The sequence below is a fragment of the Trichosurus vulpecula genome, chromosome 9 (assembly GCF_011100635.1).
Source record: "Trichosurus vulpecula isolate mTriVul1 chromosome 9, mTriVul1.pri, whole genome shotgun sequence".
Lineage (NCBI taxonomy): Eukaryota > Metazoa > Chordata > Mammalia > Diprotodontia > Phalangeridae > Trichosurus > Trichosurus vulpecula.
In genome coordinates this window covers 198,038,469-198,063,922 of record NC_050581.1, presented here as the reverse complement: position 1 = coordinate 198,063,922, position 25,454 = coordinate 198,038,469, and the positions used below count along the sequence as shown (strand labels likewise).

The window sequence follows — 25,454 nt, the reverse complement described above, 5'->3', positions numbered from 1 at the left end:
TCATTCTGCCTGAGGAGTGTCCAGAACAATCAAGTTATGAATGAGCTGCTGCCAGCAGTGCTTCTGAGGATGCAGAATGGGCTTTTGTAGCCTTTTTGTATTGGGAAAAAAGGCATCAGAAATAATCGAGCCACAAGTGGGAGGAGAAGGAAAAAGAAAGGGGCGATGGAGACCAGGCAGAATTACTTGCGTTCTTTCACTTCTGTCTGTTCCCCCTTAGAGAAAAATCTTCACAGGAAAAAGGACGGTAGACGGAGCTGGGGGACAGGTGGTTCCCAAGGTAGCTAGTGAGATGGCAAGAGAGCTAAGGCCCCCGGCCCACCCAAATGGCATCCCTGGCAGGTGTGGTGGCTGAGCCACCAGCAAGGATCATTTCATCCAAGAATTATAAAGAACTGGGGAAGTCTACATGACTGTAGTAATGCTCCAAAATACTGATGAGCATTTAAGTCTATGGACTATCTGATTGACCTTGCTTCTGGAGCATCACCAAGGATTGGGAAGACCACATGGGATTATTGGAGTCAGTTCTTTGTCTTAGTGCCTTCAGTGCGTGGCCCCCGGGAAGGAGCTACTTAATCAGAGCTTGTTGATTGATTAAGCACTGAGTTTTAGGAAGGACAGTGAGAAGCCAGTGTGTGTGCAGAGGAAATCATACCATCTGTGGATGTGCTGAAGGAATTAGGCTTGGTTTGCTTGGAAGAGCTGATGTGTAAACTTTTGTCCAGAGCAGAACAGAGAAATGATGACTGCCTCCAATGGTTAAGGCTCTTCTATGGAAGAGGGATGAGATTTGCCCTTGGTCCCATGAAGGCAGAGTGGGGAGCAGAAAATGGGGCTTCAGGTGCAGACATAAGGCCTCCAAATTCAGTGGCTCCTATGTCTAACAGTGAGCATTTGTGCAAAAAGTGACATAAGGGAGATCGTGGGGAAAAGGAAATGCCTCAGGTAGGTAGAGAAGAAAGAGAGGCCAGGTGGGCAGCTGAGGGCTTCCCTGGTGGCCAGGCAATGCCAGAGGTCCTGAGAAGCTGTGTAGGACTTCAGGTGAATCCCTTGTGGACAGCCTTTGGGAAGAGGGGGATGAAAACTGCACAAGTTGCAGGGGGGAAGGATGGCAGCATCAGCCAGTAGAAGCTCTGCTCTCCCCAGTGAGCTCACAGCTCTGTGGGAGCGTGTGCCTTTTGTGAATACCAGAGGAAAACGGGGAAGATCTCAGCTGCTTCCTGTGCAATTTCATTCTTAACCAAGGAACCAGGTATTGTTACTAGGGACAGCTGCTCTGATTCTTTCCATCAGTGGGTATGTTAAGATAACCATTGGCAACTTGGAATTCATTGCTAGTCACTAGGTCTTCTTTTTTCTTCCATAGTATCTCTCTGTTCCTTCTCCTTCTTTCCTCCCCCTCTTCCTGACCCTCCCTCCCTCACTCTTTCCCCCTCCGTCCCTCACTCTCTCTCTCTCTTCCTTCTTCCCCCCTTCCTCCCTCACTCTCTCTCCCTTCTTCTCCCTTTCTTCTTCCTTCTCTCATCCTCTCTCCTTCTTTCTCTCTTCTTCTCCCCCTCGTTCCCTTCCCTTCCCACCCCCAACAGCCAGGAGTTCCTTTATGTCTGTTTAAACTCAGTAATCCACAAATGCCATGTGAAGATCTTGCTGGAATGCAGTCCTAGTTGATTTTGAGCCATTTGATCTTCTTCAGGGTTGAAGGTATTTCAGAAATGGCTTTCTTTCAAGTCATGCTAGTGGGAGTAGAATGCTGTCTTTTATCAGTATTTTTCCTGCTTGGGTGCCATGGAGCCATCTCAGACACTGACATTGCATGTGTATGAGGCCCGCTTTCAGTTCTGCCCAGGAAGGAGGCCGAGTCCATTTTCCCATGAAGTTTGGAAGTGCCTTTTAATGGAGGAGAGACATTTCCCTTTCAATATTAGAGTCGAGAGAGATGATTTGTATTTTTGTTTCTGTCTGTGCCCTTCAGCAGACTGTAAATTACAAACTATTTTCAGGTTTGTTGAAGGACCTCTTTTCAATTTCTGTCTTTTTCAAATGCTGTTTTTCTGCCTTTGTCGATCGCCCCATAATGAGAGGAGTTACATGACTTGGTTTCAACCAGCGGTTTTGATATTTGCCTGGTTTGTCCCTTGTCCTCCCCTTGACACATTACATGGAACTTTGGGGGGGAGGTGTAAGAGTTCAGTAAAAAGGGAGCCCCTGTCTGCAGGACAGCCCTTCCTTCACCGGCATGTATGTCCTTCCATCAGTGCTCTGAGGGGCATTGTCTGTGCAATGGAGGCTTGCCCTGGCCATCTTCATATTCCTTGGAGAGTCATACCAAGGCGCCATCCATCCTCGGTGACTGACCCACCTCCCTTTCCAATCCAGCAGATCCTTAGTGGTGTCTTTTACGCCACCATTTGTGTACATGTCTTAGTAACATGTTGCCAATTACTTGTATTCCACTCCCATATCCTTTGGGTCCTCAGCAGTTTTGATCCTTTGACAGCCTAGGAATTCTCACAGAGCAAGGAGGATCAAGAGTGTCGACTGACCAGAGGAGGGCATGCACTTGCTGTGGGGCTCCAGTGTTCTTCTTAGCTGGCCCAACTGAACGCAGAATCTGGCAGGTTCTCCCAAAGTGAAAATGTTTCACCCACCAGCCTGGCAGTAAAGTGTGTGCACCTAACTCAGTGCACAGATTCTCCTTGTCACAAGGCTGGTATTCACCTGTTCACACTCACCATTGTCCATGAGGGGCGCAGCAGAGCAGCATGCTCCAACACACACCAAGATAGCAGTGAGGTGGGGACTGCATTCATGTGGGGACTGTGACATGAGTCACAGCCCATCCTGAGCAGGCCACGTCCATCCACAGATCCTCCACTGATCCTCCATCTGGCACATGGAAGCCTTCCTCTCTGCCCCTGGAACGTCACCTCTCCCTTTGATGAGGACCAGGGCGGTGCCCAGGCTGGCCACCTTCTCTCCATGGAAAACCAACCTGGCCCTGTTGTTTCTTGGACAGTCTCTCATATGCTTTTTCTGTACACCCTTGTGTCCTCAGGAATGTGCTATGGCAGGGGTACAAAACACTTTTACTCCCAACAGGTCTGTAAAGTTAGAAGCCTGATTATCACCATCCTTGTTGTATAGATGAAGAAACAGCACGGAGATCGCACAGCCAATAAGTGTCTCCAGGTCAACCCTGGCTCCACCGGGCATCTCTGCATCACCCTTTGGGTCAGCAGTAACTTGTGCTGTTCACACCACATTCACCCCCTGCTGCACAATCACAAGGCCTTGGGAGGAGAACATCAGGGTTTAAAAGATGGGTCTTTGTGACAAGAAGCATCTTAAGATCATCAGATGTTTCCCCAAGGCAGTGCGGCCAGATCGACCTGGGCCCAGCATCCCATCCATCTTCTGTGCCTCTCCTCAATAGGGTGATGATCGAAGATCTCTCTCAGCCATGCCTCTGGCTGTGTCCTGACTGTGATGAGAGACAGTTGTCAGCCCCATGAGGCCCAGATCTTTGGAGGGGTCACCGTTCTCTTCCCAGACATGATGCCTGTGGCACAATGTTATCTGCACATGGTACAGCCACGGGACCCCTGACACCTGCAGGGAAGCCCATGGACACTTCCACCTCCTCAGTCCCTTGAGCTCTAAACTCGAGAAGTTCAGTGTCGTTTGTTGTGGAAAGTTGTGCTTTGCTTCCTTTTGTTCTGACCCTCGTTTCCTTTCCCTTCTGTCCCTAGGCCATTAGTCCATATTTGCCAAGAGGGGATCCCATTCTGAAGCCTCTCATCTATGAAATGATCCTGCATGAGTTTTTGGAAAGTGACTATGAGGTACCGGAGCTTCCTGTTCCCTTCTTTCCTCTTAAAAAGACCAGCCCTGCTGGACTGTGTAGTCAGAGCCTCACCCTGCTCCTCGGTTGTTTTGTTGTTCCATCTTGAGAGCAAAGGATGGTCTTAGGCTCTGGAGCCCCCGGCGGCTTGCCCAGAGCCTTGCCTAGTAAGAGCGGAGTTGAAACAGCCTCTGCATTTATCTTAAATAGCTGGTGAGCATGTGGGTAGGGGAACCATCACATCCCAGGGAGGTCATTGCCGGGTTTGTACAGAGAAATGTCCCAAGTTCAGCTAAGCTCCCCTCCCTCCAAAGGTTCCTAGTGCAAGGTGAGGGCCGCCAGTAGGATGCAGCCCTTGGCTTGGGGGACCCTGTTCCTTGGCTCACAGTTTGATAAAACCGGGGGCAGAAGAGCGTGGTGGGGTGGGGGAGTCACAGCTACAAAGTCTAGTGCCAAGTGGAGTGGAGGGCAAGGGGACGATGCAGGGTGATGAGGCAGCTGGGAAGGGGAGCGGGTCATGACAGGCTTTGAGTGCCAGGCGGAGGACTCTCATCACTCAAGAGGGAATCACAGACCCCGTTCCTATCCCCTCCCCTGAGGACGCAGGATCCTGCCATCTGGTTATTATCTGCCTTTAACAGATGAGGAAACTGAGGCCAGAGGAGATTAAGCAGGGTGTCCCACAGCTTAGTAGGTGGGTTTGCATTCCAAGCCCTGACTCCAGGTCACTTAGTCGTTGAGCACCTACTATGTGCTTAGCATGGGGGATACAAAGAAAGGTGAAAGCCAGCTGCTGCCCCCAGGGGCTCACAGTCCAGTGACTGTCCAGTGCTGACCCGCTTCACCTCCCCCCACCCTGGGCTCATCTAGCAAGTCTGTCTGCATTCTCCAAGAATGGCCCTTGTGTCGGTGTCACACCCCTCCCCCTCTGGCATCCCAACTGAGCTCTCCTTCCTTACTGAGGCTAGATTCTGAGTGGCCTTGCCTGTGGGTGCACTGATTCATTGGCCTTTCCCCACCTGCCTCCTTCACTGGAGTTCCCTAGTCCTTCCCTTTTACAGTTTCTTCATCTGAAAAATGTCGACTAGTCAGGACGTCTGGGCCCAACCTTTTCACCCAGACCCAACAGACCACTTCCTGAAAAGATGAGGTCACCCTGGTGACCCTTCTATCCACCCTCTCCAGTATCCCCTTGGACTGAGTGCATCAGAGAGGTTGGTCAGAGGAGTTCACCTGGGCAGGAGCTCACACCAGGTGCAGGACAGCCACCAGGCAGCAATCAGTCTGGTGGGGAAGTGGGGAGGGCCACCAAGGTCTTTGTATTGTCTCCAGCTTCTCCCTGAGCCCATCCCCCCACCAGGCACAGCCCTTCATCGAGACAGGGATGGCCCTTCTCGCTTCTATCCAGCACCTCGTGATGGCTGAGTCCTTACAGATTCTGTCCAGTTATTTTGTAGATGCCCCTGGCCATTCCCTGTCCCGACAGATTGCTCAAGCCACCCTGGCAGGGATAGTGCCAAGTGCGTCCTTTAGTAATGTGTAGTTCCATTCCACAGACCTATATCAAGCCCCTGCTGTGTGCTGCCCTGCCGGCTCCCTGGCCTGGTTGTCAGGCTGCCTTGGGAGGCCCCTGCTCCTAGGATGGAGACTCTGCTGGATCCTTGTTGGGTTGGGGACTGATCCACGGCTTTCCTCCCTCTTTTCCCACAGGGCTTTGCAACGTTGATCCGAGAGTGGCCCGGTGACCTCTATAACAACTCGGTCATCGTGCAGGCCGTGCGAGACCACCTCAAGAAGGACCCACAGAACAGGACCTTGCTGCAGACGCTGGCCGAGCTGTGAGGGCCTCTTTGGGCTTCCTTCGTCCTGACCAGGCCTTATCTCCCATTCCTCCTGCTCCTAATTCAGCGGTCTCTTGAGGGGTTTTTACAACCTACTTAAGAAAATGTCAGATTTCTTCTCCCTCCTGTCTCTTGTGTAGATGTATTGATTTGGAATGCCTGCCCACTTAAATGTCTAATTGCAGAGTCATTTTCTCTTCGCACTTCGCCAGCGTGATAAGTGTGAAATGGAGGTTGCGGGTGACTTTCAGGTTTTTCCTGCCTGGAGGAGTGAAGCTATTTTTAATTAGCTGCAGACCAGCCTCGGTTGTGCTATAATAGAAAGGCCCCTCTGATTTATGATGAGAGAAGGGGGTCAGGGCTGCCCTGAGGTCCAAAGGTCACTTGAGGGGAGCCAGGCTGAGGTCACTGTCACACCTACTCTAGTTGAGGCCTCTCCTGCCAGGAGGAGAAGCTGGCATGTTCAGAACTTGGGGGGCTTGGAGTCTGGAGGTGCACCCTGGGCCCATCAGAAATTAGGTTAAAGCCCCACAAGGCGATGATTCAGCACAAGGTTTAGGAAGGCCAGTTTTTTGTAGAAGGAAGGCCAAGGTTCAGAAGGAAAGAAGGCCTCAAATTAGTGTTGGAACTGCTGTGGCCCTCGGGGGCCCTTTGGCCAACCCCTCGTTTTTAACATTGAAGACCCTGGAGTCCATTGTTGACTAGTCAGGACCTTGGAGTCCAGTGACTCCTCCAAGGTCATTTCACTTAGACTTGGCCTCAGTCCTGTTCTTTCTCCCCTGTACTACACTCCCTCCCTCTTCATTCTCCATTTCATGTCCACCATTAATGCCAGGCCATTTCTAAGATCCATTTTGTTTCTAAATGGCCCGGTTCTTTTTACAATGTCTCTTCTTTGAAATTAGAAGTCTAGATGCCCTTTAACCTAAAGAGGTCTCATCTGTGCTGGGCCTCCGTCCCTTCTCTCTCTCCCCTCATCAGTTCTGGGGGTTTGATTTTCATCCCTTGCAGATGAGCCCAGATCACTATTTTATGCCTTAGCCTGGTTCCTTAGCCAGGAACCAGGCCCGTGGCACTGCTGTTCATTGGACTTTCCAAAGTAGGTGTTCCGTTGACTTCTCCAATGCGATGCATCCAAGGCCAAGGCCACGCTCGTTGCCTCCTCCAAGCACTTCCAGGGCCCCTAGCTCAGAGCCTTGCCCCCTCCTCCTCCCTCACTCCACATCTCATCACTTCCCACATCTGGCCCAGCAGCCCCCTGCCTCAGGTCTTCCGCCACATCAGTCCATCCTCTACTCAGCTGCCAGGTGCACATCTGCTAGCCAACCAGGAGCTCCTGGCCTTACTGCCTCCAGGCCTTTTCCCTGGCTCTCCCTCATGGTGCCTATAGCACCATCCCTTTTTCCTTCTTCTTTTTAGAATCTCTTCTTTCCTTCAAAAATCAACTTAAATGCTAATTCTACATAATGCTTTTCTTGACTGCCCCCAACCCAAAGATTGGCCCTCCCTGTAAAACCTGTCCCGTGCTCATTTGGTATGTGTCCCGGAAGTCTTGGTGCAGTTCTCAAAGCTCTAGTGCTTGTCCTGGTTACCTCCCCTGATGGCCTGTCCTTTGGGTTCCCCAGCACTCACCAGAGTACCTGGCACCAGTGGGTGCTGAGTAATGCTTGGTAGCTGACCGGCTGCCTGACCCTTCCTTCTTAGGTACACCTACGACAAAAGCTACAGCCAGGCTCTCCAGATCTACTTGACGCTGCGCCACAAAGACGTCTTCCAGCTGATCCACAGGCACAACCTCTTCAGCTCCATCCAAGACAAAATCGTGCTGCTCATGGACTTCGACTCAGAGGTGCGTACAGCCATTGCGTTACCGCCACGTTGTCTTTGGCATCGCACTTTCAGTACTTAGAAGGCGTGTTTGTGCAGGTAACCCCAGAACACTGAGCGTGCCAGGCACCTTATGGGGACCCCTGGGGGCACCTGATGGAGGGTCCCCCCCATGGATGCTTGATAAACATCAGGGGTTACAATGACCGTCTAGAAGAACCAGCCCCAGGTGCTGCTGGTTTTCAGTGGAACATTGTAGAACGTTTTGAATTCTCTGATTCTTCTTTTCTTCTGAAAAAGGAATTCCATGCACCTTATAGAAAATGAGCTGTGGGTGAAAGCTACCGTGTTTTCCATTGGCCTTGCTTGTATCCCATGGCCAGCGAGGCGGAGCAGTGGGCAGAGCCCTGGGCCTCAAACCCAGAAGATCGGAGTGGAAATCCGGCCTCGGCCACATACTAACCGCGTGGCCAAGTCACCTCCTCTCTGCCTGCTCCAATTTCCTTAACTATAAAATGGGATGGTGATACTGCCCAATGACATAATTGTAAGGTGCTTCTTAGCAGTGTCTCGCACGTAGTGAGTGTTACAGAATTGATGAAGATGATGAGTTTTGTAAATAAAAAATTCATGGTCAGATTAAGAACAAATGATGAATTAATGATTAATAGGCGATAATTTATCGTGGATGCTGTTGTTCCATAGGGGAGGTCTGAGACACACTCGCTTTTGAATGCATCGGGTATCTCTCCCTTCTCTTAACGTCCTTTTCTTTCCACTCTTCGCTTCCTACACTTCATTGCCGATGTCTCCCCACTGCCTGGACGTGTCCCTCAGCTCCTGCTGAGTCCCCTCGCTTCTTTCCGAGCTTCTCTTTGATGTTATGTCTGCAGTGGTCACTGGGTCAGAATGGGGCCTGCCCTCCCAGCTGACCGGCTGGGTCTGGAGGGGCCTTTCCCAGCCTCCAATCCTCAGACCTCCATCAAGGGGGAGGCCAGCCCCCATCAAGGGCTCATAGGACCACCACGCTAGAGGGGACGTCAGCGGTCAGCCGGCCAACCTCATTTACAGGGGAGAAAACAGGCCTTGGAAGAGGAAGCGCCTTGTCCAGGGTCATACAGTTGGAGCCAGGAGTGGAATCAGAACCTGGGTCTTTGCCCTCCTGAGCCTGTGTTTCTTCTTCTGCCCCTCTTGATTCTGAGAGGTGGTCATTAAACCAGATGGCCCAGGAGGTCAGAGCGGTTGTACGTGGCAGGTGTCAGGGAGAAAAGCTCCTTCTTTGGGGGGCAGTGGGCGACCACACCTCACCAGTGTGTCCGGCCAGGATAGCAAAGCCAGAAGCTGGGAGCCATCTAAGAGAGGCCAGGAGGTCTGGCGCCCATAGGGGTGTGGAGGAGGCTCTGTGCTAGCAGGCAGCAGAAGCCAGGACCTGAGGTTGGCCTGAGGTGTGTGTAGACGTTGCTGCTTGTCCTTCACACCACCCTCCTGCTGGTATTAGAGACTGACAGCACCCTGTGGAGGGCACCATTCACCATGGCCAGGCTCATGCTAACCTAAGCTCCCTCTGCCTGCAGATGCCGGCTTCTAAGCACGTGTCTCTTTCTGTGTTTCAGAAAGCTGTTGACATGCTTCTGGACAACGAAGACAAGATTTCCGTGAGTGTGTTTTGAATGTTTTGAACCCCAGAGCTGTGGGGCGCAGGGATGCTGAGCCTGCAGGGGCACCGGCGCATGGTGCCTGCTTGTTGATTCATATGTGTTTGTTCACACGACATTTTCTTTTGTCTTCAGATAAAGAAGGTCGTGGAGGAACTAGAAAACAGGCCGGAACTGCAGCATGTGGTGAGTCCTCCTCCCTTCCCTTTCACTCTCCCCCTTGTGCATTTGTCTGCGGAGGAGCTGATGATTTTGCCATCACACATCCTGCGGACGAGTCCTCGGCCACACAAGCCTTTGGGGGTTGGCGGCCTGATATGTGGGAGAGCGGGCACATGCCCATGTGCTCACCCTCAGCTGGCATCGCAGCAGAGGAAAAGAGGCTTCCTGTTCATGCTTCATCGGCATCTCTGGGAGTGCCGTCAATGAGATGATTTCCCTCGTGGTTCCTTCTCCCCTCGTTTCAATACAGTCTACATCAGATCTCTGGCTGGTGTTCTTCCCTCGGCCATATGAGGCATGTGTCCCACATGCTTTCTAAGCAAAGCCTGACTCCAGGAGAGGAGAGGATTCCCCTCACCTCTGCGGCCCCCATGCCGGCGCCATGCTTATACCTTCACATTCAGGTGCCCCTGCCTGGCACACCATCCCAGGTGTAAGATCTCTGTAGGTCCCTGTGTGTGCTCAGCTGTCGTACGAGCCCTGAGTCCTATTCGCTATCCTTTTTTATTATTTCTGGCTACAGCTGAAAATGGGTGTGGCCACCAGTGAGGTTGGGCCTTTGGGCAGTGAGAGCACGCAACCTGTCCTTGGGGTGCAGGAGGATGTGTAGGCAGGACACTCAGAGCAGCCTGACTTGGGCTCTTCTGTGCTCCAGGGCCCTGGCGATGGAAATCCTGGGGTCATGGCCCACCTTTGACATTAATACATGGTGGAGCTTTTTTGCAAATTTCAGGGTCACGTGCTGTTGGCCCTGATTCTGCTTAAGAGCAGGGTGTGAGTGACAATCAGAGAAGTGAAAAGGGTGGAGGGCCTGGGAAACCATCTGAAACCCCCCCTGGGCTGCCTGTGTGCATGCTGGCAAGGCTGGCACTGTCTGCACCTGCTGGCCTGTGGGTGGCCAGCCCAAGGGAGTGGGGGGGCGGGAAGGAGGGCTTTGCAGCCGTCCCCCACTCTGCAGCTCCGCCACAAACCTTGTCCAGGGGACAAATGTCACATGGTGGTGCTTTCCAGGCCTTCGTCAGAAGCTTCTCCATCCTCCTCCATGGGGGCAGTGGGGAATTACCCATGAGCATCTTGGTTCTGATGTAGCTCAGGAGCGAGAGGGGGCTTTAGAGGCCATCAGTCTAACCTCCCATGTTGCAGACGAGGAAACTGAGACTCAGCCAGCCAGGGTCACTCGGCTAGTAATTGTTAGGTCCGGATTTGAACTCAGGCCTTCTGACCCCAGGCCCAGCCCATCTCAGTGTGCTTCCCACTTTGAAAGGGAAACATTCTCTGTCCGCTTTGTGACCAGGCCCTTAGGATGCTTGGGTTACGGCCAGGTTTTTGAAAGGAGCTCTATCTCTATCTTTCTACTGATGCTCCTTGGACAGTGGGAGAAGTGAGAAGAATAATGCACTCCACCTTCCCCATTTCCCCATTTTAATCTGGACCACTTTGTCCTCTGCTCCTTTCAGTATCTGCACAAGCTTTTCAAAAGAGACCACCATAAGGGCCAACGCTTCCACGAGAAGCAAATCAGCCTTTATGCCGAATTCGATCGCCCCAACCTGCTCCCATTTCTCCGAGACAGCACCCATTGTCCCCTGGAAAAGGTAAGTGACCTCCTGCCTACAGTTTCCATGTGCTCACTGTTCCTCTGTTCGCTGCTTGCCTGGCTGAGGGCAGAGGGAGCTGACTCCCCTCCTGCTGGAGCCTCTGCTAAGGGTGAGCATTTAGATGGCAAGCCTGACCCTCAGTTTGTTAGGAGGAGGAGGAGGAGCAGACTGAACCCTTGTTGTAAGCGGGGTCACTTGGGGCTTGGGTACAAAGTTAGGGTGCAGAGCCTCAAGCCAAGGAAGCCACTGGGCATCCAGAGGGCCAGGCCGGGCTTGAGGATCTAGGGAGAAGTACATCCAGTAATTAGGAAGCAAAGTCAGATGCAGATTGCTAATCTCAAGTCAGTAGCCCGGGCTACAGCATGATGTTTGCTAAACTAAAGTCAAGGATTCAGGAAGTCTGTCCTTCCTTCCTTCCTTCCTTCCTTCCTTCCTTCCTTCCTTCCTTCCTCCCTCCCTCCCTCCTTCCTTCCCTACCTCCCTTCCTTCTTTCCTTCCTGCCTGCCTGCCTTTCTTCCTTTCTTTCCTCCTTCCTTCCTCCCTCCTTCCCTCCCTCCCTCCTTCCCTATTCCCAGTATTTGCAAGGTCCTCCACACTGAGGACAGAGCAATGAAAACCAAATGTGCTCTCTCCAGTCCCCAGTGATCTCTTTATTCCCAGACCTGATGGCTTTTTCCTTAATCTTTATCCTTCTCAGTCTCTCTGCATCCTTGGGCTCTGTCACCGCCCACTTCCCCTGGCTTTGATACTCTCGCCTTTCTAGGTTTTCATGACATTTCTCTCTCCTGGTTTTCATCCTATCTGGCTGACCGCTGCTTCACTGGATCTTCACCGAGTCATGCCCGCTAACTGGTGACTCATGGCCTCTCCTGGGCCCCCTTTTCTTTTCCCTTTACACTGTTTACCTTGGTAATCTCACCGGTTCCTACGGATTCAGTTGTCATCTCTACGTCAAGATTCTTAGGTTTATCTAGCCTTAACCTCTCTCCTAGTCTCCAGTCTTGTGGCTGCAACTTGTTCTTGAGCAGCTCTAACTGGATATCTCATAGATGTCTTTGACTCACCAAGTTCAAAACGAAATTCATTTTCTTTCCCCCAGTCCTTCCCCTCTTTCTCACTTTCCTGTTCCTCTGGATGGCATACCATCCTCCCAGTCCACCGTATTATTCTTAAGTAGAATTCTGAGGCGTAAAGCACACATACTTGAGTATATCCACAGTTCCATTGTTGTGGTCACTCATCAGAGCCTTTCCACTCAGCCAGCAAGCCCATGGGATTCTTGTCCACACCCTTGCTAGAGACCAGATCTACATAGAACACCTTTATCATGAAACCAGTCTTTCTTGTCCTTGCTGGGAGTGTTAGATTAGAACCTAGGGGGAACGGTTGGCCGTTTTCTTCAGTCTTCAGAACCTCGGTTCTTCAGATGTGCTGAACCAGAATTTTTTCTCCCAGGCACTGAGACATCAGCAAGACACTTTATGATGTCCAGAGGCACAATAAGCCAGACTCCAGTGTCCTGTGAGTTGGTGGCATTGCCCCTCAGAAATCCCTACCAGACTCAGATTCCTCACGCTTTGGACTGAGGGGGTATTCAGTATAGAATCCAGCAAACATTATAAATGGATCAGGAGACTGTTTCATCATATGGAGTCAGGAAATTCACTTTGTTAAAACTCCTTCAAGGGATTTTTGCATTGTAACTCATGGAGACTTTCTTTGTTAGAATAAGTTGCTGTTGTCTCCTGAGGATTGCTTGAAAGGTGGATTTGCTTGTTGTTTTTAACTTACGGATGAGGCACATTTATATTTCCTAAGCGCCTGGTGTGGTTTTAAAGGAGATGGGAATGACTTATTAGCTCACAGTTCATTAGTCAGTCTTTTTTCTTATTAGAAAAAGAAATTCCATTCATACATTACCATACTTTGAAGCCAACAGTAGTAACATGTTTATTTGGAACGTGAAAAATCCATTTTATACCTCAGCCAACTAATGGAATATATGGCTCAGGCCATTAGACGCCAGGCTGAGCAAACACAGATCAAGCCTGTGCCCATAGTGGATGTGCTTCTGATGAGTCCTGCCCATCATAGTATTGAAAATAGCCTCCAAAAAGCTTAGACACCCAGGATAGAATGAGCGATTTGTCAGTCCAGGACTCCAAGCAAACTCTCAGGCTATGGCCAACCATTGGCTGAGGGAGAGACACCACAATCTGACGAGGGTACGTGCACTGGCATGCAGAAGGGAAGCAGTCGGGGGCCAATCGTTGGCTTAGGGCAAAGATCCCACGTGAAATCGGGCCTTTTTCACATCACATCTGTGTTGGGAAGAAGGGTCTACCTCTTTTAATTTTTGGAAAGTCATCAGTGAAAGAAGGAAACTGGAAGGTCACACCCGCAAACACCCACACGCTAAGTGGCGTCCCAACCCGAGAACTCTACTGACGGTTTTTGCTCAGCAGCCCTGTCACAACTTAATGTATTCTGTGGCCACCTCTTAATTCAGGGTGCAGGGGATGTTGGCCTTTGCCGGGAAGCCACTCACAGGTCGATACTTGTAAAGGGGTCAGTGGGGAGGATAACTGAATTAGAAGGTGAGAATCGGTAGGACATTCAGACCAGCCTTGTGCTGGGTCACTTGGTAGCCGCCGATGTAAATTGTCCACCCACTTGTAAAGTCGTATTCTAGAGAACCAGCATCTCCTTCATCAAAAGTCTTTTGAAAGCATTCGAGCCCAGAGCTGAAGGTCACAAATCATTAGCCCCTTAAACCACAGCCTGAAAAGCTCTGAAGGGATTTCTCAGTTCTTCAGCTGCCTATTGAAAGGAGGTCTAAAGTTTAAAGGAAATTATAGTCTGTGCAGTTATTGAAATTATGTCCTTCCAGCCCCCAAAAAGTGTAGGATTAGGAGGAGAAATAATGTGGCAGGTTGCAAAAGGGGGTTAATTATTTTGAAACAGCTTCTGGTCCCTTAGGTCTGCTGAGCTTTCTCCTTAGTTTGCTCTGAGGAGTACAGGTGTTAGGAGAGAGACCGGAAGTCTTAAAAGCTGACTTTCTTCAATTCGGGGGGAGTTAAAAGCAGGAGTATAAACTTTTCTGCTTTGGTAAAGGTGTGCCTTTGAGTAATCAAAGCATGCCATAAACTGGAATTCCCAAGGAGTCCACCCGTCTGCCTGAAGAAGGAAGGAAAAATTGAGCCCCAGGTTAATTTAAGCAAAAGGAAAAAAAAAACCATTAGTCTTCCGGGGAAAGGTGATTTCCTCCTTGTGTGTTCTTCACTCCCCTGTGCAGCCCACATTCCCTCTGTCACTTGGTCCTTGACAGCTGCGTGGGCTGAAAAGTCATCTCCCCGTGGCCAGCCCGGCGAGGGGCTTCCCTGAGCATGGCCAGGCTGGGCCTCGGTGATAGACGTTGCCTGGCACCCCAGCTTGGGAGACTCTGGGCAGAGCCCCCAAGGCCCCAGAGTCACTGGCCTAGCACAGTGAGGCATCCAGCAGGATTTTAGTGGCTGAAGCAAAGGGAAGGATGCACCAGAGGACCGAGCGAGGCCAGCGCGCTGCTCCATGTGTTCTATAGCTTGCTGCCATGCTAATTGTAGCCATGAAGAAGAGAAGAGCCAGAAATAGGCTAGGTTTTCGGTCCTTTCCCTTTCCCTTCCTTCTCTCTTCACTTCTCCTCTCCCGTCCTCTTGGGAAAGGACAGAGCCTCTCATCTTCTTTTCGAAGTTCACTTCCTCAGCTTCCCTCTAGAGGGAGCACTCTGGCCCACGAATGAGCCTGGCTCCCCGATGGTGAAATGTCTCATGTGCTTCTTTTCTGTCTATGTGGGGACATCCTAGTCCCGGAAGTATTTTCTCCATGTGCTGTTTCACACCATATTCTGGGTGGTCCCTGGGGAACTTTCCTTTCTTTAACGTGTGAACAAGATGAAAAGATATGACTATTAGGCCAGAAGGTGCTCCAGAAGTTAGGGCATGTGTGTGACCTCCTGGGGCCGGGCCCTCTGTGGAAGCCCAGCTGCTGCCAGTGCAGACCCTTCTTCTCTTCCCTGTGTCCCCTCGGGTTCCTGGGGGCCTTCACTGTCACTGCACCATAGGGCCAGGTCATTAGCACGTACTCCACCGTCCACAAATGCCCATTTCAGGAAGGGCATCTTCCCGCTGAAACCCTCTCTGCGAAGGCGTCGGCCATCTCTTAGTTGCCAGATCCACTGACTTTTTCTCTGTCCTCGCTCTCCTCGGCCTCTGCAGTGTTGGACGCTGTCAGTCACGCTCTGCTCCTTGACATTCTCTTCTCTCTGGGTTTTCTCTCTCCTGCTCCTCCTCAGTCTCCAAGGTGCTGCATCGTCCTCCAGACCATGCTGTCTCACCGTAGGTGTTCCTCAGGGTTCTGTGCTGGGCCCTCTTCTCTCCTCCCTCTATCCTGCTTCACTTGGTGGTCTCATTGGTTCCCATGGACTTGGTGACCTTCTTTATACTGATGATTCTCAGATCTGCCTTTCTTGCCCCAAACTCTGGCTACCTCCAGCCTTGCCTCTCCAGCCGTCTTTCAGACATCTCAGATTGGATGTGCAGTAGACATCTTAAATCCAGCATGTGCAAAAGAGAATTCATTCTCTTTCTCCCTAAATCCTCCCCTGTCCTACTTTCCCTCTTACTGTAGAGGGCAGCACCATTCTCCCAGCCCTTGGGGCTCCCAACCAAGAAGTCCTCCTGAATTCATCCCTCTCTCTTAGCCCCCATGGCCAAGCTGTTGTAAACCATGGACCCATTTCCCAAAGAAGTACTACTGAGCCAAACTAGAGAGTGGACAGCTGCTGGCATGCTTGGCTTCTGCTCTTTTCCATTCCTCCCAAGTCTTTGTGGCACTGACAGCTTGGACTTTGACCCCAGTACAGTCTGCATTGTCAATAGACAGACCTGTTTTTTTATCCGTAGAGAACAAGTTCTCACCTGAGCAACTGTTGGAGTCTTTAGAGGGAAACCTGATCTTATATCCTTAATCTCTCTGCTTTGACCCATAATTGTCCTCTGCCTTCTGGCAGATGCTTGATCAAATTTCTCCTCCCAGTACATTGTGGTGTTTAGAGAACATTGAGAAACATGCTAGACAACGTTGCTGTTTCCCCCCAGTGATGCAGAGGAAGGTCTGGGTGGGTTGTCTTGGTTTGTTTTTTGATATAAGTTCATGGCTATCTATCAGTTAAATGATGAAGGACGTAGGTCCCCTTCTAGGAGACTGAGCCCAGCACTTGGGCCAAGAAATCAAAACTAAAATGACTGTCATTGAACACTAAGGGCATTGTGAAATCTGTTAGCGTGTGCCTTGTGTGACAGATCTTCCTAAAGACTTAAACCAGGAGGCTTCCCCCAGGTAAGCCAAGAAGGGCGTGCTGTGGCCAGTCTAGTGGGGACCTAGGAATAGGCCAAAGAGCTGTGGCCCAGGGGCCGTCATCCCCACAAGGGTCACTCCTAGCTGATGGGCTTTTTCAGCCACTTCCAGCTCATGCAACAGTCGGCTGAGGCCTCGGGGGCTCATGCCCTGCACTGGTGTCTGAGTTCCCTGGACTACTGAAGTCACAGATCCCTGGATCACCAGATGGGCCCTGGTGTCACCTTTTCTTTTTTTTCTGCTCTGACTTAGGCTCTTGAGATCTGCCAACAGAGAAACTTTGTGGAAGAGACCGTCTACCTCCTGAGTAAGTACTGTCCTTTATTGGGATAGGCTGTCATACAGCTTCCAGACTTCATAAATTGAGGGATCCTGGGACCAGTGCATGATTATGGCCACCTTATAATCGTGTTCCAAGCTCACTGGACCTGCTGCCATCAGACATGTTCTTCCTGGCCATTTGGTGTCAGCACCTGCCTGGAGTGACACGAGTTACAGCTTCATGGAAAGGATCAAATGGTCCCTTGAAAACCAACATAATGCAGAATAACGAGCAAAGTCAGCACAGCCAGAATTTCAGGAGGACCAGAGCTTCACAGCAATGTCCTCTGGCCTTGTGTTTGATGTAGAATGCTGGCTTTGGGGGCGGAGGGTCTGGGCTCCTGTCTGGACCTTCGAGATCCTGGGCTCGTACCTTAGCTTCTCTGGGCCGCGGTTTCCCCTCTGTAAAATGGGGTCCAAGCACATGGCCTCTGAGGGTCCCCTCCAGCTCCGTGTCTGGTCCTTGGGTTCTGGGGAGCACATGGACTTGCACGTGTTTGCTTTTGCAGCATCGAAGCCATCATTTGCTTAAATAGTCTCAGCCAGGGTCATTTGATTCCAAAGGATATTCTTCATTGAACTCACATTTTTTGTAATCACAGAATTTCAGAGAGAGAAAGGGTCGTAGAGGCCACCTGGGGCAATCCCCTTGTCTTACAGATAGAGAAACTAAGAGAAAACAGGGACATAAACGCCCCGAGTATGAAGGGACCTTATGGGTTATCTTATAGCTGGGGAAACTGAGTTCCCAGACAAGTTACTGACTGACATACAAAGATGCTCAGTAGCAGAGCCACGATTTGAACCCAGGACCTCTGACCCTAGACCCAGGACTCTCCCCATGACACCATCTGACATTCACAGGATTTGTGCTTTTTTCCCTTCCTCTCCCCACTCCCCACCATTAATTTTCATTTAAAAATTAACTAACTCATCTGTTGGTAACCCTTAGGAACATTTTTCACTGGTAGCTTACTCAGTAAAGGCTTCCAGTTCATGAGCCGAAAAGATTTTTCCAAATGTCCTCAGCAAGCCTGCTTCATGAAAGGACTGGGTGGGGGGCAGGGGGGAGGGGAAGGAGGCCCCCAGATTTTTCTAGAGATAAAAGTGTCTCTGGTCTGGGAACTCCATCTTGCCCCTATACACTTAGCAGGAAACGTGGAACGTACATTAGAAGGCACACTGGATTTGGAGTTTGGAAACCTGGATTCTAATTCTGGTTCTCTAACTGAACCCCTCTGTAGCCTTGGACAAGTGGCTTCATGTCTCTGGACCCATAGGGGTCTTTGCCTCTAGATTGAGGCGGCTGGACCTGATGGCCTCTGAGGTCCCTGGTTCTAGGATCATACCCGAGATAAAGGGCCAGGACAGCCCTCGGGTCAGTCATGGTGGCTGTACCTTCTAGTTCCTGCTCTGCTGCCACTGCTGCTCCCTGGGTGACATTGGCCAAGCCCCCTCACCTCTTGGGGTCACCTTTTCTCCCAAGTAAAGTGCTGTGACCATCAGATTCCCTCTGAGTGTGTAAATTAAAATGAGCTCTTTGTTTTGGGAGTTTGTCTCTTTGAAAAGAGACTTTCCAGGAGTCACTGGGGCTTGTCACAGCTTTGTGCTAGTGTAGATGCGGGACAACCTAAGAGAAAGAAATGGAGTTTGTCAAGCCCTGGTACTGATAGAGTATGCCAGTGCTCACAGGGGTGGCTGTAGGCTGTTCATCTGATTTCTGAATTAGATAAACATCCTATAAGATGAAGGCCTGTCCTTTTTCACTCTCCCAAAGAGTCACTAAGCTGTGCCAAGTGTCACCTGGTCACTTTCCTGCCCCCCAGGCAGAATGGGGAACAGTCGAAGTGCCCTGAAGATGATCATGGAGGAGTTGCATGACGTTGACAAAGCCATCGACTTTGCCAAGGAGCACGATGACGCCGAGCTGTGGGAAGACCTGATTTTGTACTCCATCGACAAGCCGCGTAAGCTGAGTGTGTGTGTGTATGTGTGTGGTGGTCTAGGTAGAGATGTGTGTGTACGTGTGTGTGTGTGCGCACGCGCGTGTGTGGGGGGGGACATGTGTATGTGCACATGTGTGGTTTGGGTAGGGATATGTGATATATGTGTGTGTGTGTGTGTGTGTGTGTGTGTGTACTTTGAGTAGGGATATGTGTGGGGAGACATGTGCGTGTGTGTGTGTGTGTGTGTGTGTGTGTGTGTGTGTGTGTGTGTGTGTGATCAAGGACTCCGAGAAACAGCATTTCTTTTTGAAAGTGTGTAACCCTGTGCCTCCTGGGCTCTTTCTATGGACAGATATCTTTGTTCCATGACCTGGCCCATAATTAGAAGTTACAGTTTCCAGCATTCTGAAATGAGAGATTGGCTCCTGCCCTCATGTCCTATCACCATGGCCCTGCTGTTCTCTGGCGGGCCCTGCTGACCAACAGGCTGGTGTTGGTTGGATGGTCCGCTACTGACCTGAAGTCTGACAGCCCACAGTAGGGTTTGACCTTTTCCATTTTGGGTGGAAGGCTCTCCCTAAATCTTATCCCCCTGCTCCTCCAAGAGGAGGGAAGCACCTTAAGACCTGGAATGGTGAAATAAAGCAGCCTTTTTGGTAAATTGCACCTGGCTACTTTTAGAATTCACTGGAAACTCCTGTCAGAGCTGCCTTGTTGAGCCAGACTGAAAAAGAGGTGTCAGAGCTACAGCCCAGGGAATGTCTTTATTTTTCAAATGAAGAAATCTCCTTTGACACGTGTTCATTCCAGCATCTGACTTAAGTGGATCTCTGTGATCAGACATTTGGTCGCTCTCAGGTTTGGGGTCCATCCTCAGGAAGTCAGACACTTGAATAGGTTTCACAGCTAACCTCATAGAACGAGTTTGGGTTTTCTGAGGTGTTTCCTGTCCGTCTTCACTTGATCTCAGCCACCGTAGGTGGGGTCCCCACTTCAGCCTGAACTGTCACTTAGCTACTTCACCTTCGAAGCCTCAAATTGCCCGGTGGCTTCCTTCCCCCTCCTGCTCCCTCTCTCTCCTGAGACTGCCCTTTGCTTCCTCCTCTTTGGGCCCGGTGCACCTGCCCTGTCCTAGCTTCCTTTGCTGCCTTCACAGTCTGGGACCTGGTGGCTGCCATGTCAACAGCGCACTTGCCTCTGCCCCAGAGTCACTCAATCTTTGACCCTCCCCTCTCCCTTTGCTGCTAATGTCCAGCCTTGGACAAGCTCTACTATCCACCCTCCCCATTCCTACTTCAAAGTCCTGCTGAATACTTCTGAAAGAAGCCCCGAAGGCCATGTGGTCTGGGTCCCTCACTCCTGCCTTGTGATACCCCCATCAGTGATCCATCCCAGATTTCTCTCTCACTGACCTTGACTCGTATATTCCTGGAATATTGAATGCATTCCCTTCAGATTCTCTCATGTCTCCTCTCCTGTACCTCCTCGCATTGCTGTGGCCTCTCCCCTCTTCCATCCTTCCTTCTAGTCCTAGAGGAAGAGACAGAGGATGCCATCCTTTTGGCCCAGGCTAGCCCCTACTTTACTCATGTCTTCATCCTGACTCTTTGGTCTTTTCTGGAACTTGTGTCAGTCATTTCTTCTCCCAGCTTCTTTATTACACAGATTTAATGAATATTTATTAGGCAGTCCACAGGCATTTATTAACCTTGGGAGCTTAGATTCTACTAAAAAATACACACAACGGTCACCCATAGAGACTTGAGGAGGAAGAGAAGACCAAGAGCTGGGAATGCTGTAAACCTGTCCAGGTCCTCTGAATCCCAAAGAAAACCCTCCTCTGGTTCTTGTCCAGCATCTTACTCGCCTTCACAGACAGACTTCTAGAAAGAGGGATGAATCTCTGTTTGCAGCCTCTGATTCCTTAGCCCATCAGTACCCAGCTTCCATCCATCCTCACTGCTCTACTGAAACCCCCCTGTCCAAGGTCACCGGGGTTCTCCTGATTGCCAGGTACCATGGCCTCTTCTCAGTCCTCATCTTCCTTTGGTGCTTCTGAAGCATTTTCACCCTCCCACTTCTGGTTGTCTAGTCCTGGTGAGAATGCATTTGGTGCATTGATGGTGTATGATTTTCATGGGGATGTTGATAGACTAAAGACTGTTCAGAGAAGAAGGAACAGGAAGATGGAGGGCCTCACATTCATGCCCTGTGAGAATTTCTCGGAGGAGCTGGGGATGGTTAGCCTGGAGATGAGAAGCCCAGGTGTCTGCATTATAATCCTTCAGAGAATTGAAGGTCTGGTGCATAAAAAAAGGGTTAGCCATGCTCTTTGTGGCTCCAGAAGGCAGAACTGAGACCAATGATAGGAATTACAGGGAGGCAGATGAGCCAGTGTCAAAGCCATCCCAGCACACAGAAGGAGCTGCCCCAGAACAGGAAGGAATGGTTCTTTTCTGGCCAGAATCCCTGAAGCAGTGCGGGATATGGACAAGAGGTGGCCTGGCCATTGTCTGACAGGGTCATCTCCAGTGCTGGGGCTTGGGATTCTCTTTTGTGGATTTTTGCCATCCTCTTTTCCTCCAGCCTCTCTGGTCATCCTCCTTGGTTTCCATCTGTTTCTTCCCCCTGCATTTATCCTAACTTTCAGTGTGTCTGGGAGAATGGCAATGCCAGGAAATTTGAGAAAGGTTCAATTGTCAGGGAAGTGGATGAGTCCAGCTTAGGACCTGTGGGGTTTAGGGTGTGTTTCAACAATTTGGCTAGCAGCTGCTGTGGGGGTGTAAAACCAACAACAACCAGCTCACAGAATGCTGCAAGCCCAGGTTCTGCTGATCTGCTTTACTAAGGAAAGTGACGTTAAGGGGTTAATAATCTTACTTTAATCCAGTATACAAGTATCATTCACTTAGTTCCGGGGGAAAAGCCAGCACCCTGAACTTCAGAGTGAACAGAAACAAATCACAAACATCAACAGACAGACCTTGTCTGATTCAGCAGGACATCTCACCTGGAGATGTCCCACAAACAGCTGGAAATGTAGGGCTGGAACCTATTTTGGTGGTCAGAGCTGGATAGGCAGGACATGACAGGCAAAGCTCAAAAAATGGAGAATTGGCCAGCTCATTGTGACAAGGAAGAGAGAGAAGGGCCTTGCCAGGAGAGCCTTGAAGGACACGCCCATGGAATGGGGGAGGGGGCAGAGCTATCAGGCATAGTCTCGGTGCACCAGTCAATGTGGGAGCTGGAGAGACAGACAGACACCACGGTGCCCCCTGCTCTGCTCCTCTCCTCTTTCCCAGCGTGTCTCTTGCCCCATCAGAGGACAGACAGCACCTGTGGGAAGGGAATGGTGACCAGCCACCTGCGGGGCCTGGCAACCAAAGGCTACCCTGGGGCAGCCCGTCTCCTGTGGCTAAGCCAGATTCGCCGCAGGCCGGCAGGGTTGTGGCCACTCTTTGTCCATCAGAGGATAGTCTATCCCCATCTCCCTGGATACTTGGCCAGATACTGCACTTGTACCTGGCCCAATAGCCTAAAGAGCAGCTTCCCTGAGTTACCACTGAGTTGGCAGCTGCCAACACGTCTGATCATGCCTGACCCCCTGCTGAAACCTTCAGGGTCTCTGAAGGTCTCCTGTAGATGTGATGCAATGACCATGGCTCACTCCGCTGCACTTGTAGGTTCAGCACTCCGGCCAGACTGGACTGCCCACGCCCTCCCAATCTCATCCTTCCTTCTGCACTTTCTTTATTCCTTCACACTCGTCATCCCTCATTCCGGTGCCCTTGGCAACACACCCACTCTCGTACACACATACCCTCATGTGTACACACTCATATATTTTCACATACACATGCACATTCAGACTCCCATATACACACACTCACATGCATGTACTTGTATGCATGCATCCTTACACATACACTCATGCTTGGACTCATACATATATGCACACTCGTATACACATGCACACACTCACATGTGTACTTAGACACACATGCACTCACATAGTCAAACACACGTATACTCATGCACACTTACATGCTCACACACATCTACACATGCACACTTCATGCACTCACATGCTCACATAAACCACATGCACACTTACACATACATACACACATGCATGCTCACATACACATTCACACACACTCATGCAAGTATATACACACTTACACACTCATACATGCACTTACACTCACAGACACATACACTCATGCTTACACACCTGCAGAGTTCCTCCTGATGAGTCTTTTCCTCCTTCAGCACTTACCTCTTGAGGTTATTATGAGGATTAAATGAGGTACTCTTTGGACAGCGCTAGCACAGTGCCTGGCACATAGTAGGTGCTGTATCCATACACCTTCCTTCTCCCTCCCTTCCCCCTTCTCCAGGATCCTTTCCCTGGTAGCTCCTCCTTCACCTCTCCCTGCTTTGTTTTCTGATGTTTGTCCACAGGCTTATCTCCCCCCACCCAATTGTAGGCTCCTAAGGGGCCCTGCCAGTGTCTTGTTTTCATGTTTGTCTCCCTAGCCACTATTAATTACTCAAGCAGTGATAGACTAGCTGAGTTTTGTGTTGCATGTGCACAGTGAATGGGCATTAATTTGTTCCAACAGCCTTTATCACCGGCTTGTTAAACAACATTGGCACCCACGTTGACCCTATTCTTCTCATTCACCGAATTAAGGAAGGAATGGAGATTCCCAACTTGAGAGACTCCCTGGTGAAAATCCTTCAGGACTACAATCTCCAAGTAAGTGGCCCCTCCCAGACTAGAGTGGGTTGACTGGGGGCCATCCCCCTTCTGGTGAAATGCCCTTGTCTGTAGGGTGGTGCCAGAGCTGTGGGCCTCTTCACCTTCTGTTAGCTTGCCAGCTCTGGCTCAGGGAGCAGTCTCTTCCTGACCCCTCATGGCATGGAGGGGACTCTGAGACTCCCAAGCACTATCAGCCATGAGAGCTGCTGGGCTTTCAGTGAAGGCTAGGAGTGTGGGCCTGGGCACCAGCCTCCCGTGCAGGGCTAAGGGTGGAACTGTCCGCATTCTGTGACCTGAGGCTTGGCATCGGTGCTTTATCGCTGGGTGATTTAACTCTTAGATGGCCTAGGGAGGAGTTGGATGGTTCCTATCCTAATTCTGATTCTACCAGCGTGACCTTCTCTAGGACTCAGGATAGATCTCTTCTCACGCTCAATTATAACCCTAATAGGTCATCAGTTCGATGTTCAAGGACTCTGTGATCTTGGCATCATGAAAACACCCTGGAGCCTCTCTATGCCCTCCCTTCCTCAATCATTTTTGTCCTTCACCTCCCATTGGGGTTCTGCTCAGTTGGCCAAGGGCCTTCTCCAGATGCCAGTGGACTCACGGGATGCCTACCTCCAAAAGTTAATAAGTAAAGTCATAAGAATGACATTCAGTGATGTTTTTAGTGCCTGACAGTTGGCAGAGTGCTCGATATCTCCTTTGGAGACTGTTTCTGCCCCACTTTTTGTTTCAAGTTTGTTTACTTTGGCCATAGGACAGGCCTTGGGGTAAGAAACATACTGGTGCTCCCCTTTTGGAGGAGAATTTCAGACACTTTGACGATTTGTCTCAATGTCAGGAGCAAGATTAGAGCATCCCCCTTGATTCAGATTTTGTGACCATTTGTCTTCCCTACTCAGTTATCAACATACTAATTATAAATGATCTTTTCAGTGGCTCTCCTCGTCAGTATTTTGTTAGCCATTAATTTGTATTACTGTAGTGACTTCAAAGAAAACCAAAATACAAACCTTATTCCTGCTTTAGACTGGTCTTCTCCCTAAGGGAAGGTGTCCCCAATATAACAAGAAAAACCTTAAGATGGTGAAAAGTAGAATTATGAGAGAAGAGGTCAATGCCAGGTAGAGTTGTGAGGCTTCCCTGAGATGTGCTGAGGGCTTGTGTCCTTCCCCTTCATAGCCCCAGGGACAGAGCAGGAGAAGGAAGAGAAGCCAGTGGAAGTGGCAGGGAGGGGAGTGGAAGCATTGCCCAGGGAATCTTGTCCCTGCCAGAGAAAGTGGGTGTAGCCAAATGGGCAGAGTGTCCTGGGTTCAAGCGGGGTAGAGAGGAGACCAGACTCTTGAGGCTGGCCTTCCAGGCCCTCTGTTGACTGGCCTCCCCCTTTATTGTAGCAGAACCATAAGTTAAAGGCTGGTGACCTTGCGCAGCCCTCCCTCACTCAAATCCAAGTCAACCGTGAGCCATGTCATCATTTCCCTGATGTCATGGTCCTCTTTGAAAACAAAGGACAAACACGACAAGAACAACAACACAAGCAGAACCCTGCATTCGGGCCAGTCCCCCGTTGTACAATGTTCTCCCCTTTGTCCGCACCCTTGGCCTCCTGCCTCTGGCCTGCCTGGAATCCAGTTCTTCTCCATCCACCATCTTCCAGTCGAGCTTGAGTTTCCCAGTGTAGAGACTGTGTCCATCACAAGGGGACGCTGACCATGGAGAGCACTCAGGAAGGCCAAGCAGACTTGAGTCTGGTCCTGAACTGTGGGCTCCTGGGTTGCTATGAATTGTGCTTTATTAATAGATCTCCTAAGCCCAAAGTCACAGACTCTGTTGTGTATAAATTGTTTACAGATTAATCTTTTATGGAGTACACCTGCATTAAAACAAGTGTAGGTTGATGGCCTTGTCAGTGATAGGAAGGAAGAGAAATTCCATATAGCAAATTGTAAGTGACTGTATTTTAAAGTATTCTGCCAGAAGTGAAGCCCAGCCTCTGCGGGCCATGGCGCACAGAGCTCTGGGCCTGGAGTCAGCC

General features: G+C 50.4%; 1 protein-coding gene across 2 annotated transcripts in view; it reads left to right on the top strand.

The window, feature by feature from the left end:
* Positions 1 to 25,454, top strand: part of VPS41 (VPS41 subunit of HOPS complex) — a 195,271-nt gene that overhangs the window by 156,259 nt on the left and 13,558 nt on the right. For both annotated transcript variants that reach the window (XM_036738085.1, XM_036738086.1), the window contains 9 exons: positions 3,753 to 3,845; positions 5,555 to 5,682; positions 7,390 to 7,534; positions 9,126 to 9,167; positions 9,303 to 9,353; positions 10,847 to 10,984; positions 16,634 to 16,688; positions 18,529 to 18,669; positions 23,274 to 23,410. In XM_036738085.1, coding sequence (XP_036593980.1) covers positions 3,753 to 3,845; positions 5,555 to 5,682; positions 7,390 to 7,534; positions 9,126 to 9,167; positions 9,303 to 9,353; positions 10,847 to 10,984; positions 16,634 to 16,688; positions 18,529 to 18,669; positions 23,274 to 23,410 — 930 coding nt within the window. The remainder of the gene's footprint in view (positions 1 to 3,752; positions 3,846 to 5,554; positions 5,683 to 7,389; positions 7,535 to 9,125; positions 9,168 to 9,302; positions 9,354 to 10,846; positions 10,985 to 16,633; positions 16,689 to 18,528; positions 18,670 to 23,273; positions 23,411 to 25,454) is intronic.